This window comes from Myiozetetes cayanensis, unplaced genomic scaffold, assembly GCF_022539395.1.
Source record: "Myiozetetes cayanensis isolate MyiCay16 unplaced genomic scaffold, myiCay2020 scf2-11, whole genome shotgun sequence".
Taxonomy (NCBI): Eukaryota; Metazoa; Chordata; class Aves; order Passeriformes; family Tyrannidae; genus Myiozetetes; species Myiozetetes cayanensis.
The window spans coordinates 55,971,284-55,988,345 of NW_026087411.1; the positions used below are offsets into that span (position 1 = coordinate 55,971,284).

A 17,062-nucleotide genomic window follows, 5' to 3' on the forward strand; every position below is an offset into this window, starting at 1 on the left:
AATACTTATTCTCAGGCAAAATATGTGTGACTGAATTTCAGATACCCTTTTAGCTATTTCTTCCTTCTGAAATCAAGTTTCCTTGTGCTGTGCTAAAAAAAAAATTGAGCAAGGGATTGCTAGCCATGCAATATATGAGCAGCAATGAACCTTATATTACAGTTAAAAATAGCATTCATCAGAGCTATACACTGAGTTTAAGTCAGTATTAGTCACAGAGCAGTTTGTTTTATTCTGTGAGAACATAACATTCAACACCATATAATATTCAAGACCATAATAATAATATTCTTGAGCCTGGAGAATTGAGAATTGATACTTGACAGACAATGAATGAAATGTTCATAAAACATTGCAAACTGGCAGGAGGTTTGTCCTTAAATGTGAAGACTTCTAGAAAATATGTAAATGAAAAAAAAAAAAGAGTGGTGGATATTTCTCAAACTCTTAGAGGAGTAAAAGTTATATATACATGTTTATTAGTAGTAATAATCCTCTTCCTACCCTGGCATGGGAATGGTTGAAGGTATTGGAATAGCAGACAACCTCATAAGGTAGCAAGATAGGTCAGCCTTCACCCTTGGAGGAAACATTTTACTAAACACCTTGAAGACAATTTCAGATGGATGTAATAGCCCTAACATGTATTTGTGCCATTGCTGAACACCTTCCATACCAGACAAAACTACAGAATATGTATTTTTATCATTTATGGACATCATAACTGGATTTAACATTTTCTGTACGAATGGAAATTGGTTATTGGGGTGTCAGAATCCAGAGGGAAGAGGCAGTGGATGTGGTTATGCAAAGAAGCTGTTGAAGAACATAACTTCACTGTGACTGATAATATGTTGCTGGACTACTGCCATTCACCCTGTGAGAGATTTGCTGGAGGGTGTTGCATGTAGCTGCATGTTTGGAAGGAAATCGCAGTATCTTCCTGGACGGGAGCTATGAGGATTGAAAGTTTGCAGGGATAATTCATCCTAGAGCAGAAAGGAAGCAAGAGCCTCCAAAGAGTCTTGCAGAGGTAATTGGTAAGAGGCACTGGGAGTGGAATATTTAGGACAAAGGGAAAGAAGAGAAGAGAGGGGAGAATTTTGCTCTGTTGCTTGGGTGGGACTGAGCGCAAGGTTATTGGAAGGGTTACCTTCTGTGTGAGATTAAAAGTGCCAGGGTGGACCTTGCCTACTCTGAAGTCATTGATGACAATGACTATTTCTACTGACACTGAGGTGGTCAGAGTCCCATTCATGATTTTGAACTACAAGCAGAAAACTAGGATAGCTATATCATGTTTTTAATGTCAAATATCTGTGACCATAGCAGTGATTCTAAGGCATCAACTCAAAAAAATCTCTGCTAGGCATTTTCTGGGAAAAGGGTATCAGTTTTTTCCATTTTATAGAAAGAGATACTGAGGTCTCTACAGGACTTTCAGAAGGGGAAAGGAATTTGGGTGCTTAAGTCTGATTTTGATTACATTGCTGGAATTGGGGGAGGGGGAGAACAAATACCCTGGCTGCTGGCCATTTGATGAGACCACTACACAAGCTGTTAAAGGACTTGTTTTCCATTCTGATTACAAATCACCATTTAAATCCATCAGTTTTTACTTTAAAAGGAAAAGAGTGCATGCTCAATTCTAGAGTAATTAGGTAATGTTGGTATTATGCTCTGATGCTGTAAAGTGCTAATTTATGTAAAAGGCGAATAGTAGTATTATTACTGCTTGAGTATGATATCATCAGGCTGATGCATAAGAACAGCAAAGTGAGAAAAATTACATACATCTGTTGTGCCTCCCTAAAAACAACTGAAACCAAAAATAATCAATTGGAAAAAAATAGTGCAGCCTGCAACACTCACAAAGATATGTCTGATAAGAAAATAGGGCTTACATTTCCAAATAAGGGGCAGCAAAACTTGAGTTTTAACTAGTTTTAGGAAATATAAACTATTTTGAATATTAACATTTACTTTGTTTACATGTCATTATTTTTCAGGGGTTTGACTGACTTACTGTACATATTTCAGACCAAAACATAAAACTTACTGAAGTCAAGCCTGTTGTTTCCAAAGCCTATGGCCCATGAAGCAGCTCCTTACACAAATGGAAACAACACTTGCTGGTGCCAACCAAAATTAAAGGCTGAGGGAAAACAGGAAGTAATCCACATAGAAAGTGTGTAACTAATCTTGAGAGGGATAGCAGCCAGGCTCCTCTGCAGCAAGCATTCAGGAAGGGAGAAGCACAGATAGGCATCTTCTACACTGAGAATGGCCTGTCTGACCGAGATTAACCCTTGCCACAGAAAACAAAGATAACCTATCGGTGTTTCAGGGAACACACAATGTGAAGTGCTGGATTGAGACACAGTTTGAAATATAAAACCTCAAAATACAGTTTTGCAGTAAAAAGGTTCTTCAACCAAAGAAAAGCAGTGAAAAACCACTGAAAAGACAGGTCAGACTGGAATGACTTCCAGATTCTTCATACTTGTAAAAAATAAACCACTGGAGAAGATGTATGCAAACTAAGTTGCCTAAAAAGCCAAACAAGATGAGGTTTATTGCTTACAAATTCTCCTGAACCCACAGCATATTTCTAAAGGCCTGGAATGGATGGTGCTGCCAGTACCACACAGTACACACATTATAATTATTTAATTTAGGAGAAGAACATAATCAAATCAAAGGAGAAAATGTAACTGAAACTGCAACCGTCTGCTGACAATGTGTGACACGTGACCAATACCGCAGCTGGCTTGTAACCCTTTATCATCATGAGGAGGATTAAACTACTTCCCTATTTATTTAAATAAAAATTCAAACTGGCAAAGATGCTGGAGAAGCCTTAATGACCACAGTGATTATATGGAACAACTACTTTCCTACATACTACCATAACGTTTTGGCACACACTTGTTTGCTCTACAGTGAACCTTTGTGGAGTCCCATGAAAGTCAGTATTTCTCATGTGATTTAGAGAGGTTCTGCTACATATGATATGATATGATATGATTGATGTTCAGCACTGCAACAGAACATTTCTCTTATATAATCATTATGTTAATTTTACTAACATTTTCTTCAAGTCAGTCCCCAGTATGGACTGTTGTTGGATTTAAGTTGTGTCAATTTGATCAGTTGGTGGTTTGAGAAGCTAGGATTCTGTCAACCTTACTCATACTGAGAAGTATCTGACTTCCTCCACAGCCTCACCAACTTAAAATAGAATATTTGTATGCAGATACAAGAGTAGGGTAGAGTATGAAATGATCTGCCTAAAAAATGTGAATGTTTATCATGTGTGTAAATGTATCCTGTATTGGAGCCAGTATTTGTAATCATAAATCTTTCTCCTTTTTTTTGGAGCATTCCAATTCATTCTAATAATAAGTTTCACTTATTTGGCGGACTTCAAATAAATTACCTGTCAACTACAGCTCAATTAATTACAGAATGTATGCAATGAACACTTCAGGTGTACTCATCCAAGTCTAATACATACTTAGAAGTATGTACACTGCTTTCTAATAATTTTTAATTAAATAAAACATTTCATTCTACCTAATTTTTTTTAAAGTCTTTGGTTGACCCAACCCAGTAACATTAGTACTTGGCTTGGTCTCCAAACAAGAAACTATTTGTTCATACAGCCTAGCTGGTGACTGCTTTCCATCTCTGTGCTCTATTTGAACCTTGTGTCATTCAGTTTACTACAGAAGCTACTATGTCTTTGTCAAAGGCACCTGAACGTTTCCTTTTGTTATTTCTGGTTCCCACTGATACCCAAAAGTAAAGAATAGTGAACTCCATGTTAGAGTTCTGTGTGAAAAAGAGCAAATGGAATTATGCTTGATTAATTATTTGTTGATGTGTATGTTTAGTTTTGTATATTTACATCCTCTTCAGGAAATAATGTACCTAATATATTTTCCCATTTTTGCAGAGGTACTTTTTCAAAGAAGATGTCTTGCATTGAAATTACACTCAAGGAAGAATCTCAGTTGCGATCACACGAGTTTGAAGGACTGCACTGAGAGGGCATATAAGGGTAAAACAATGGAGTTTGTCATGCTTCCAAAGACAGTCTCACATGAAAAAGATGATGCAGATGAAGGGTGCAAAGCCATATTCATTACTGCCAAAATAAAATATGCTGGCATGTTACTATCTTGAGCCATCTAAACAAACACGAAAAAATGTGGGTGGGAAGAGAGCAGCACAATTTGCATAGCCTGTGTTCCTTAACTTTGGCCAGCAATTTGATACGTACATCTTTGGTTCCTGTCATACCAACAAGAGATTCAAGCATGCAAAGCCCTCTAACATATCCCCTAATGCTTCAAGGAAGTTCCTTGCTCTAATTATTTGCTTTCCAGAATGATTTGTTACTAAAAAAATATACCTGTAACCCCCACTCTCAGCATAGTAACCACTTCCAATCAGCACAGAGATGGGTTTATCCTGTGAAATTTGGTAAATAAAAAATTAGTCATGTGCAGACTAATGGAGACACATTCTGTGTCTCTCTCTGTGTCTCTCTGACTTTCCCACACTAACCAACTCTTAGGAACACAATATAGATTTGCTTTGACATCACTCCAGTAACTCCTTGTAACGTAGGCTACCACTGAAAGAAAACGCTAGTGGGTCATCTCTTCCACACTTAGGTGCACTACATCACTTAACTGTGGCCTTCCCCAGGAGAGCAGATTGTTGCAATGGGAGGGCAGAGGCTCAACTCTGCAGAATGCCTGGCTGGTGTCTGGACCAACAGAGGGGAGCTGTGATGGCTTTAGGAAGCTTTAATCTGGTATTGAACTAAGTGAATTGAGTTAATTCTATGTTTTCTGCCATAGTCTGGACTTTGCTGCTGTTTAAACAAACATGCCAAGGTAATTCCTTCCCACCTGGATACTCAGAGGGTTACATAACCAGATCCATAGCTAATCTTGTGTCCAATCTTTCCCCTCAATCACATAAGAAAAATAGGTCTCTCAGTAAAATGTGTCAGAAAATGAAACTACCTTATAGTCAAAACCTCAATGGCAAAACAAACAAACAAACAAAAATAACTGTTCTTCTCACAAAGGGAATTCCTGGGAAAAAAAAAGGGAAAAAAGAGGCATAAATAGATTTTTCTGCTTCCTGGGTGCCCATCTACACAGACTTGTCATTGCTTTCCTCTGGGTGGACAGTGAAACCAGGGCAACCACCCAGCAAAGAGCTGGGGACTTCCTGTACCAAAGTTCCCTCTTCCCTCCCAGCTGCCAGGTGCCTCTGGGAAGGGTGGAATTGAAGGAAGCTGAGAAGAGGTCAAAAGCAAGAACAGCCAGAAAATCATGGCTTGTCTTCCCAATAGCAGAGCATAATAATTTTTACAGAAAGGGCATTTATTCCAGGATATCATTCTAATATAAAATTTCCTATCAGATAACCCTAAGCAGATGTCCTGACCTGGGTTTTCCTGACTGTTTTGTGACAGCATGGGAAGGAACACACAGAAACTCACATCCATGATCATCTAGGACAGATAAGTCACAGAGAGTTAGGAATTATATTTTCAGAGTTGCAAAAAGTGACTTGGAGATCCAAGTCCCCCTGAAATTGGTTGCCCCGTGTATCTTGTTCCAGTGATATTCCCCCAGTCTTCAGCCGGTTTAAACATTTCCAGTAAATACCTGAAAAAACACCATCTGGGATTCTCCTTTTTGATTTTCCTTTCCTTCCTTTCGCCACGCTCTACAGACATTCCAGTCTGGAAGGAATGAGCAGGGATGCATCTGCAAGCCAGCCTCGGTGCCTGTCTGACCTTCCAATCCAAAATATTAACACTCAACCCGGGATCCATCTTTCCCTTTCTTTTCTATTGTTGTGTTTGACTTTTCTCAGTGATTCTTCCTCGATGGGCACATAAGTCACATTCTGCTTTCAACTCTGCTCAGATTCTTCACTTGAGAAGCAACTCTGTGAATCCTGCTGCTTTCATTCCCACCCCTGGCCATGTCTGGCTTTCTCCTGATATGCAGTGCCCTGATTTCTTGCTGTTTGACTGAGGAAACAATGCATGTATATTCTTCTTTGAAGAATATAAGTGAAAAGATTTCTTTAAATAACCGTGGCTTAGATCAGGAGAGGCAAACAAATGAGATTTGGGGTTTCCTATGAGATTGGTGGTGATGGGCTCATGCTTTGTCCTGCATTCCCTTAGCTGCCTGTCACAAGTCTTCCAGCCGTTTCCTGGAAAGCAACCAACTGATTGTGTTCCCACTTTGCTAAGGCCATAAACAGTGACAGACTTGGCTCATCTGGCAGCACTCTGCTGAGCGTTATCTGGACCCCATTGCAACCCCAATGAAGAAAACACCGTCCTGCCTAAATCTCTGTATGCGGGGTGCAAATACCTGAAGATATGCTTAGTATGAGTGAGGTATCATGGAGGCTGTGACTTCCCTACTATTGCTTCTGGCAGTCTCATGCCAATTGTCCATAACTCACTTTGGCAAGCTGGCAGTTTCCAGCATCTGAAAGCTGAAAATAGGAAAGGGCATTTGCAGGTCGGTGATACGATGTGTGCTTGGCTTTAAAAAGGATTGCAAACTTAAGGCAGTGGAGAGCAAAAAGGCATACCAGTATCACCATGGATATGTGACATTAAACAAACCACTTGTCATGATACACAGCTGACTACTTGCCAAATGGAACACGATCTTCTTATTATTCATTGTTTTGCCCTGCAAAACCTGCACACCAATGAGAAAGCAAAAACTCCAGAAGGGTACTGTCACTTTTCTGATCATCCCTGGCCATACTGATGATCTTCATTCAGTCAAACTCACAGATGTCCACCTACTCACATGCATTTGAAGACCTAAAGGTGAAATCGTAGTGGGCACTGTACTTGATCGCTGCAGGATGAGGTAACTTCCTTGAGGTAACTCTGACACTTTTAAAGCTTCCTGTCCTCTCAGCGCTTTGATTCCACCCCTGTTGTACCTCACAGCTAGGGTGTCAGCTGGGTATTTTCCTGGTGTCCCATGCATGCCTAACCACCACCACCTGCCCACATAGCTTTGCTAAGGCTTGCACCAGTCACACGGGAAATCACTCATCCATTATAGCTCACTGCATTCAGGACCCCAACTCTGCCTCCATGCAAAGGAGAGATGAGGTGGAGCTTACCCTGCTTTTGGTTTCACCTTTATATTTCACTGTAGCCAAGCCCACCCAAAAGGGGGCAGGACATGTCACATGGACTGCATCTTGAAGCATCCCTTTTGCCCTTACCTGTGCCCTCCCCAGGGAGGCCCTCCAGCATCACTGTATCTTGCAAAGCGCTTGGAAGAGCGCTTGAGAAACCTCATGTCAGCCTACACGATGGCTGCTCTGAACTCCATTCACAATTCCTGGTGCTGGGGGGAATGTCCTACCTACCACTGTCCCCTCTGTGCCTGCAAACAGCTGAAAGCAGGAAAACAGAGGGGAAGCAGAAAGCCAGGAGAAGGCACTATGGAAAAGTGGCCCACCATCCACCACTTCCCTGAGGCATGCTTCCCTCGGCCCCTCAGCTCGTCCCTGCTACTTCAGCATGGCTGCCCTTCAGAGAGGAGCTGGTGGATCTGGAGCAAGAGGCAGGAGGGCCGGAAGGGTAAGGGGTGTCTTGGATACGAATGGCCCCGCCGGGTCTGTGCAGTGAGGCGGGGCATTGCCGGGCAAGGGGAGCGACAGCGGACGTGCCCAGCCAGGGCTACTGCCAGTGCAAAGCGTGTGCCCACCCGCACTCCTCATGTTCTGTTCGTCTGTGCCATTGCAAGGAAAACAATCGTAAATAACGGTAATAAACCCCACCACAGCGGCCAAGGGCAAGAGTGGGTAGGCACTCGCCCTGCACAGCCCGGGGGGCTGCGGGGCAAAAACAAGGGATGGAAGGACGTGGGAGTGGGAAGCGTGCCGGCACCCCCAGACACACACCTCCCGCACGCGGCGCCCGTGCCTGTGGAAAAAGGTGGATTTCGGATCTCGCCTCCGGGAGAGCTGCTGGCCCCAAGGACGCCCACGCGGGTTCTGTGGCCTCACGCCGGCGGATCCGGGCACCTGCACCGCGGCGGCGCCGGAGGGATGGGCCTCGCCCTGCCCGGGCAGCGCCGCTGGAGCGCTCAGCCCCACGCGTGTCCGCGCCCGCCGCGCTGCAGCGACGCGGAGCCGGACGGTGCCGCGGGTGAGCGGCAGCGGGGTGAGCAGGCTGCCTCTCCTGCCACTCCGCCGCCGAGCCCCGCTTTGTTCCCGGGGGAGGCGCTGAGCGGGGCGCCGCAGAGCGGACCGGGTGCAGGGAGCGGGGTGCCTGGGAGCCTTCCCGACCCTCCGGGCCCCTTCCCGCGTGTCTCCCTACATGCGCGTACCCCCGCTCCCTGCGCGCGCGCGCTGGGTGTTCAGTGTTTTGGCTTTTTTTTATCCCCCTCTCCAGTTTCTTCACCCCCACCACCTCCTTCCCTCCCCCCGCCCCGCTTGCTCCAGGTTTTACTTCTGGTTGCCTGTAAGGGTTTTGCTCCTCCCTTCTGAAATCCTATATTAGCCGCGGCCAAAGCCGTGTAAGGAACACAGCTCATTGTTGGCAAGTGCCGATGCGACTCGCGGAGGGGCGAGAACCAGCTCCGGGGCTGCGGCAGCAATCGCGGCGCCCTCACGTCAGCGCCGGGGAGAGGGAGTCGGGAAAGCCCTCTCTATGCTGGGTGACTCTCGCTGACTGATTTCACCGCCACCTTTGAAGGAGAAAAAGAAAGAAGCCGGGAGGTGAGTGCGGCGGTTCTCGTGGCTGATGCCGGGTGTCCCTTTTGTGTGCAACAGGAAAAACGTGACTGTATAAACACGCGAGGAAAGGTGTTTCTCAGCTGCCTCGGCTTCACGTCCTTATCTGTGCACTACGGTATTTTTAACAAAATAATTGGGACTGAATTCCAAAAGTTGCTGACAGCGGCTAGGTGGGACTTGCCAATTCTTTGCTTGTTCCCCCAAGTTAGCGTGAGTGCCGTGGGAATCCGCTGCCTTCGCGGGCGAAGCCGGGGGGCTCGGGCGCCTTCGGGGCGCGGGGAGGCGGCTGCCGAGGCCGATCTGGACGCTCCCCGCCGATAGGTATGCGCGACTTGGAGTGGGAAGGCGTGCTGCCCGCCGGATTAGCGGAGGGGACCGGGATTTTCGTGCCGCGGGCTCCCCTTTTATTTTTCCCTTTGTACTCCATGGTGGAGCCACGGTAGATTTTTGAGTTTGGGTTGGTTCTGGTTTTTTTCCCCCTCTCCCGAGAAGGAGAGGACTGCAGCACCAAGGAAGTATTTTCAGCCATGGCCAGGCAGATGTAGCTGGTCCGGGAGAGGGCGGCTGGTTGTCCGAGGAAGGGTGTATTTTCCTAATGTATTCACACGCTAACTTTCCAGGTGAGCAATGGCAGACCACATGATGGCAATGAACCACGGGCGATTCCCCGACGGATCCGGCGGGCTTCACCACCACCCTGCGCATCGGATGAGCATGGGGCAGTTTCCCACCCCCCATCACCACCACCAGCAGCAGCAGCCGCCACAGCAACACGCCTTCAGCGCCCTGATGGGCGACCATATACATTACGGAGCTGGGAATATGAACGCGAGCAGCGGGGTGAGGCACGCCATGGGGCCGGGCAGCGTGAGCGGAGGGCACCCGGCCGGCAGCATGCCGCCCCCCGCCCGCTTCAGCGGCTCCCAGTTCATGGCCCCCCCGTCGCCAGCCCGGGAGGGCAGCTGAGCGCCAGCATGCAGCTCCAGAAGCTGAACAACCAGTACTTCAGCCACCACCCCTACCCGCACAGCCACTACATGCCGGACTTGCACCCCGGCAGCCACCAGCTGAACGGCAGCAGCCAGCAGCATTTCAGGGACTGCAACCCCAAGCACGGCGGCAGCGGCTTGCCGCCCGCCGTCCCCCACGTCCCCGCGGCAATGCTGCCGCCCAATGTCATAGACACGGACTTCATCGACGAGGAGGTCCTCATGTCCTTAGTCATCGAAATGGGGCTGGATCGCATCAAGGAGCTTCCCGAGCTGTGGTTGGGACAGAACGAGTTTGACTTCATGACAGACTTCGTTTGCAAACAGCAGCCCAGTAGGGTGAGCTGCTGATTCATTTAAAACAAACAAAGGACTTTTATCGGTGCGAATGAAAACATTCCCCTAGACACGGTGTCTCACTTTTCAGGGCTTGAAAAGGTGAGAATCTGGAAAGCAGAGTCAAATATGCGCTTGTATAATTTTTTTTTTTTTTTTAAATCGCTGCCACCACCTTTTTTTTTCTCTTTTTCTTTTTCTTTTTTTTTTTTTTTTTTGTAGCTTTGTCACTAAACCTCCCCTCCCGTAGTAATAATATCTAGCAAACTCTGCCTTTTTATGTTGGTCACCCCCCTCCCCACCTCCCTCTCTTAATTTCCTCGCAGTAACATGCCCATAATTCCCACAGTGCTGAACTGTTAGATATTAATCTTGGCAAATTCCTTAATCTTGTGGATTTTGTAAACGATGATTTTCAATGACTTGAACTGCATTCAAATTCTGAGTGAACAGGGAAAAAAATTGCATTCATTAGTTGGTTGCATGAACTTTGAAGGGCAGATACTACTGCACAAAAGCTGCCATCTTGCTTAATTTTTAACTATGCATTGCAGTGCAGACTAATTTTTTTTTTCTGAATACGCTAAACTGGAAGCTTAACAGATGTGGGCCAAACCTTTCCAGATCAGGAAAAGTAATACTGTTACTTAAAAAGTCTGCTACCCATTCCCCCTCCCCCATATGTATAGACAATAATATGGTGTGGATGGAATGTTGACTAGTGGCAAACATTTCACAGATCTTTTTTTTTTATTTTGTTTCTGTCTTCAGCGTTTTGACACTGTGCTAATATAGTTTATTCAGTACATGAAAAGATACTACTGTGTTGAAAGCTTTTCAGGAAATTTTGACAGTATTTTTGTACAAAACATTTTTTTGAGAAAATATTGTTAATTTATTCTATTTTAATTTGCCAATGTCAATAAAAAGTTAAGAAATTCTTTAGTTTTTCTAGAAGTCATTTACCAGTATTTTTCTTCAGAACTCTTCCCCACTGTCCCTGGTAAGTAGAACATCTATCTGTACAACCGTGTTGGTGTGCAAAAAGACATTCCAAAATAGAAAGTACACTACACCCATATATATGTCATGGTGAACTCGGTAGGTGAGTGGGATTTGAACATACTTACAGCATAAAGCCTCATGCGTAACATTGTAATATGCCTGTCAGTGTGGTTTTTCTGAAAAATAAAGTTGCCAAGGCGCAACTTTTTTGTGACTTGCCAACATACTTGCTTTAAATGTAGTTGTCCAGAGTTATGATGCATAAAGTATTTATTATATTTATCTATTAAACTTGTAATTTTATAAATCTGCTTTCATTTATATAGTAGACTTTGTTCTTTTGTATATTTATTGTATCACCTGCAAGAGTTATGTAAAAAGACAAATGTAAAAAGTATTTGTAATGTGGTGGGAAGGGAGGGTGGTGGCTGTCATCCTGCCCCTCTCACCTCACAAGAGACTGCTGCATCAGTCCAGATCTGCATCACACTGGAGGCGATTGCATTTCATTTCCAGTGACTTAGGAGAAGGGGCATAGCATATATCCTTGAAGTATTCCACAGTGGGACATCTCTGACCCCTTGCTCTCAGAAACTACTACCAACTGAAGCCGCTGAGACAAATCCATACAGTTCTACTTTAAATATTTTTGGGGAAAATATCCTTTATTTTAAGGCAGCTGATACTTTGCTCCTTAAATGCCAACTGTTGCTGCCTTCTGCCCTCATTGGCCCTTTGGCAAAGCTCCTGCACAAGTTTTTAGTTCAGTGAGAGCTGTGGGACCAGGACCCTAATAATACATTTAATCCTGTTTAACCATGCTTCCCAAGTTTGATACAGGAGCAGTATCACTGTGCTTTCTTTTTTGTCTACTTTTTAATCCATGTCTTTTGAATTTATTAATAAGAAAACCAGCATGGTGGATCTAGTTAAATTTTAAACCTGGTCACATAAACAAGGGAGGATATCACCACACAAGGGGAGTGTAAATAGCAGTGTTTTGAATCAAGCTGGGAAGTTAAACTGATTACTATTGCTAAGATTGTCCCAGCTGGTGAGAAAAGTGATACTTGGCCTTCTTTGCCTTAAAGACAGGAAGCAGCAAATATGTTTTATGAATGTAAAAAAAAAAAAAAAAAAACCACAAACCACAAGTAAATATTAAAGTATTAGCAAAGGTAGAAAGAAGGAAGTGTTCATTTCTGGGAAAACCTGAGATGAAAAATTCTCTCTGCAGGCAGTGACAGCCCATTCTTAGGCAACTCTCAGTACTCAACAATTTAAAAAAAGCAGCCTTCTGGTTTCAGCCAGTGATGGCTAACATTTTGTGACGGTAAATTTAACATCAAATGACAGTGAATGATAACTTATTAACTCGCCAATAACATAAGAGTGTTTAGAAGAATACAGCTGTTGATTTAAGACCCATTGCCCGATTTGCTACTATATAAATCCTTTTTCCATTTTAAGGCTGTTTGATTGCTCCACATTTCATTGCCCTCTTCTGCTGGAGTTTGGGAGAGTGATTTTTCTGATTCTAATCAACTTCTTGTAAAACAGACTATCAAATTATATGCATACCAAATTGCATAGATGTTTAAAGCCTCAACGATCTCCTAAAACAAAAGGGAATACTCTTGCTTTAATGATGGGCACTTTTGCTTCATAAAGTTGGTTAAACAACAGATTCTTCACAGTTGAGACATCACTACTTAAGTCTGTCAACATTAAGTCCTTCCATATAAGCTTTTCCAAGAATAGGCAGTTCCATGTGCACACGGGTAGAGTCTATTTGCATACAACTCCTCGTAAAACTCCTGAGAGCTGCTGCCTCTAAGTAGCAGCAGCCACTGAAAGCACTGGCTTTGGACAACGCATCGCCAAGGGTTTTATGATTTCTTAAAAGTTGACCCCGGGGAAATTTGCCAAACAATCATATTGTCTACCTTGTCCCTTAATATCTAATGAGGATATATATTAGTGGATATATACTAGTGGATATATACTAGAGGATAACACAACTGTGTATTTTCTTATTCATAATATCCACCAAGCAATTCTGGGGGCCTGACCCTCATCTTGCCAGTGTGAACCCATTGGCAATGCTCCCGATGGCTGAGGCAGTAACAGACTTTCAAGTAGGTCCTCTCCGGCCTCCACGCTGCTTGGAAGTACACTGAAGTAATTTATTATTGGAACCCAGCGATTAGCGAAGGATGCATGGCGACCCAGTTCTCCAGCTCCTCACGAAGGACACTGCCGTCCCGCTAAGTTTCTGTCAGTACAGGAAACTTGACCTCTGTACTTTGGCTGTTTTTCAAGAACTTCCAACATGGTACATGAGATCTGCTCCTCTCTAAGCCGCGGCCATAAATAGCCGCGCTGCTTTATTTGGAAGGGAGATCAGCCCTAAGCCGCCCCGCCACGCTAGCCGCGCTCGGTGGGAAACCGGGCGCCGATTAGCGCAGTCCTCGTCCTTCTTCCCCGGGAATGACGAATTCACGGGTGGGCGCTGGGCTGGAGGCCGCAGTGGGGGAGCACCTACCCCCTTACCCACGGGGCTGCGGGGCCCGGCGGCGCTGAGGGAGGCCCGGCCCAGCGCGGCCCGGCGCGGCTGCCGCAGCCACCTGCGCGGGCGGGCGGGCGGCGGCGCCACGGCGCCCCCTGGTGGCGGCCGCGCTGCCCGCACCGCTCCGCCGCGGGCATGGCGGGGGTGAGGGCGGCGAGAGAGAGCGGGCCCCGGGCCCAGGGCTGCCTGCCGGCCCTGGGCGGGGTTCAGGGGCAGTGCGGGGCCAGGGAGCCGCGCCCAGGCGTGGCATGGATCGCAGGGAGGGGAGCCAGCCAAACGCTCCTCGCACCCCTGCCCGAGGGGTCCCTGGAGTGCCGTGCCGGGAAGGGCCGTGCCCGGGGATGGCGACCCTGCCCAGCACCCTGCCCTCCCGAAATTTCTCGTAGCGCGTTTAGAAGGAGAAGCAAACAGACCTTGTGAAAACATGCCTGTTGGTCTCAGGTTTTATTTAAAAAAAAAAAAAAAAAGTAAAGTAAAAAAAAAAAGTTATATAAACAAGGATTATCCCCTGCTTATCTTGTCTTGCTAGGGGGATTGGAAAATTCCAACATCTGGATTTGCAGAGTTCCTTTCATTCGTTTCTCTTTTTTTACTTTCTCCTTTTTTTTTTTTTTACTTTTTCCCCCAGGGAAATGTTTTCCGCACTGGATTGGATGCAAAGCCCGGTGGATCTCTGGTGTTCAGCCAAAAGGCTTGTGTCTGTGGAGACCTACAGAACAGAATCATAGAATCACAGAATCAACCAGGTTGGAAAAGACCTCTGAGATCATCAAGTCCAACCCTTGATCCAACACTGCCATGGTTACTAGACCATGGTACTAAATGCCAGTACTTCTTCAGGGCATGGGTGGCTTCTGAGACAGCATCTGGCTGTAGGAGTCATCCTATTCCTAGCTTGTTCCTACCCTGTTCCTTCTGCCCTCTGCCTCTGCTCCCTTCTAGCTGCATGGCACAGCAGGGCTTAATGTGTGCGCTGGTACCCCAGGGGCCAATACAGCCTTGTATCAGAAACCCAGCAAAACTGGGGTGAGCACAGGCATGGGGGGAGGGAAGTGAAGTCAGAAAAAGCAATTCTTGTCCCTGACCCCAGAACTGTCCTTTTTGAAACCTTCTTTTTCTCAAAAATGCTCACTGGAGGTTTACTGCAGGCAGGAATAAGAAATGACAATGTTACAGATCTGGGCTACACACACCGACCTTAACCTGATCTATTTCTGTATCATCACTCATAGGGATAGCAGTGTGAAGAAGGACTAGGTAACATTGACGGGAGCTGTTTAAATGATAAGACAAAAGCATTTTTTAAATAGTCTGGCAGATATATTTGTCAGATAACACTGCATGTGGAATAAAACTCAGATGAGGAATAGAGGATTTTGGAACCCAAGGCAGCAGCATTTTCTCAGAATTTCATGTATTCTAAGTGCATCATTTTGTCAGTACAGAGGAGGTGTTTTACATAGTTTATGAAAATATATTTACACATTTCAATATGGTGTCACTATTGAGCTCACGCATAAGATAAAGCTGAGTCGGAGAAACTGCAACAATAACGAGATACATCAAATGGCTGAACAGATGAGCTGCTGTTATGGTAGGTTCTCTGTTATTCTGTTTGCCTCATTTTAGAAAAAATTTTGCAACACCAGGTTTTTAATAGAGTTGGTTCAGGTACTGCAGTCCTTCTCCATCTGCTGTGCCCTTCCCTCTCTCAAAAAATTACAGAGGGCCAATTTGATCACAAGCCTGAAACAGATTTTGAAAGACATATTTACCATATTAAAAACTAGCAAAACATTTTCTGCCTTACTGGGCTTCATGAAATGCTAACCACTTTTCACACCTTTTTCTTCCACTGGGCCATTTTGTTCTCTCTCTCTCTTGCAGTATTTATTTGATGACATATTACCTATTCTATAAGCACTAAAGTAAAATAAAAGGAACTTCCAGATTTATCAAGTTCCTAAAACTGTGGCTGAAGTTATTAGTGTGAACACACAGCATTTCTTAAGTTCAAAATATTCAGCAGATGCTCATCACAAAAAGATACTGAAGGCACACCTACTTATGTGCAGTTTTGACCAGAAGCCTCCTAACAATTGACCTGTGAGTTTGCTACTGCAGGCTGCTTTGCTAGCACTAATGCACTGTGCAGGAGAGGGTGAAGTTTCTGAAAGTATATAAAATGTCTTATCTGCTGCTATTCAAACAGAGGTAATACAGAGTATTTCAGATTTCACTCTCTCTCCCTGCTAGGATAAGCATTTAAAGGCTTGTTACTCAACATCTTTTCTGTTTACTTCAAGCGACGTTATTTGGTCTAATAATTGATATTATCTCTGCCTATAAACCCCATACAGTTGTATGGTGTTTATACATCAACTTTGTATGAAGTAGAATATGTATTTGAAGGCAGAAATGGATTCCTGGGATTTTCCAACGATGGGAAAGGACACCAAGTTTCTGCACATATCTGCTTTGTAGAGAAACTAAATAGTTACATTTTAGATTGCTTATAGGATTATAAAGGTTATAGAGTTATATTTTGGGTTTCTTCTGGGTTGCTTATCAGCACGTTGCACTAAGGCTAGTGTGTGATCCTACAAGGAGATGAAGGACGAGGTTGAAGCACGTGTATGGAGATGAATATAAAGTCTTTCTAAGTAGCAGGCAGGAAAAAAAATTAGTTTTAACCATCACAGACAAAGTTTTAAGGAAAAGGTCTGAAGACTAGTAAATCCTAAACCACATGCAATGAACAGGTACCTATCCATGGAGGGACGGGGATAGGTTGTTTTTGCTTGTCATGTCTGGCAGGCACAACACTGTATGCCGGAAAAGTAGAAAATTCAAGAAAATGTGAGGTGTTAACCTTCTTTACGGACCATTATTTACACCAAAAACCTGAATTTTGTTTTGTGGATGCAAGCGAGCAAAGCTACTGTCAGATGGAGCCAGTAAAGCCTGCAGATCTGGGCACCAGCTTCTCTGCTCTTAAGTACAGACACAGGATGTGTGTCCTTGCTCCTGGGATGTGAATAGGGAGCAGTCCCATTCCCAGTCAGTCGTCACACTGGGAGCTACTGTAGCCAAAACTTAGGCTTGAAGTCTGTGCTCAGTACTGCTTCTAAAAACCATCTTCTCTCTTTTTAAATCCCGTAAATACGTTTAAATAACGTATCTCAGCTTCGTCTGGTGGGACTCTCATGGCCAGGAAGCATCACAGCCCTGTGCTTCCTCATGTCCTCACTTCAGTTTAATCAGGGCAAATACAAGTCACTGAAAGTGTTTGAGGCAGCAGCATGTTTGCTTTGGGATGCATGGTCAGCCATTGTGATGGGTT

General features: G+C 44.7%; 1 protein-coding gene across 1 annotated transcript; it reads left to right on the top strand.

The window, feature by feature from the left end:
• The first annotated feature begins 8,561 nt into the window (after window positions 1-8,561).
• On the top strand, window positions 8,562-11,462 carry CITED2 (Cbp/p300 interacting transactivator with Glu/Asp rich carboxy-terminal domain 2). The gene is given in 3 exon segments (XM_050316870.1): window positions 8,562-8,802; window positions 9,441-9,748; window positions 9,751-11,462. Coding segments are annotated over 2 exon segments (711 nt in total). The 5' UTR covers window positions 8,562-8,802; window positions 9,441-9,447; the 3' UTR covers window positions 10,161-11,462.
• Window positions 11,463-17,062: the final 5,600 nt, after the last annotated feature.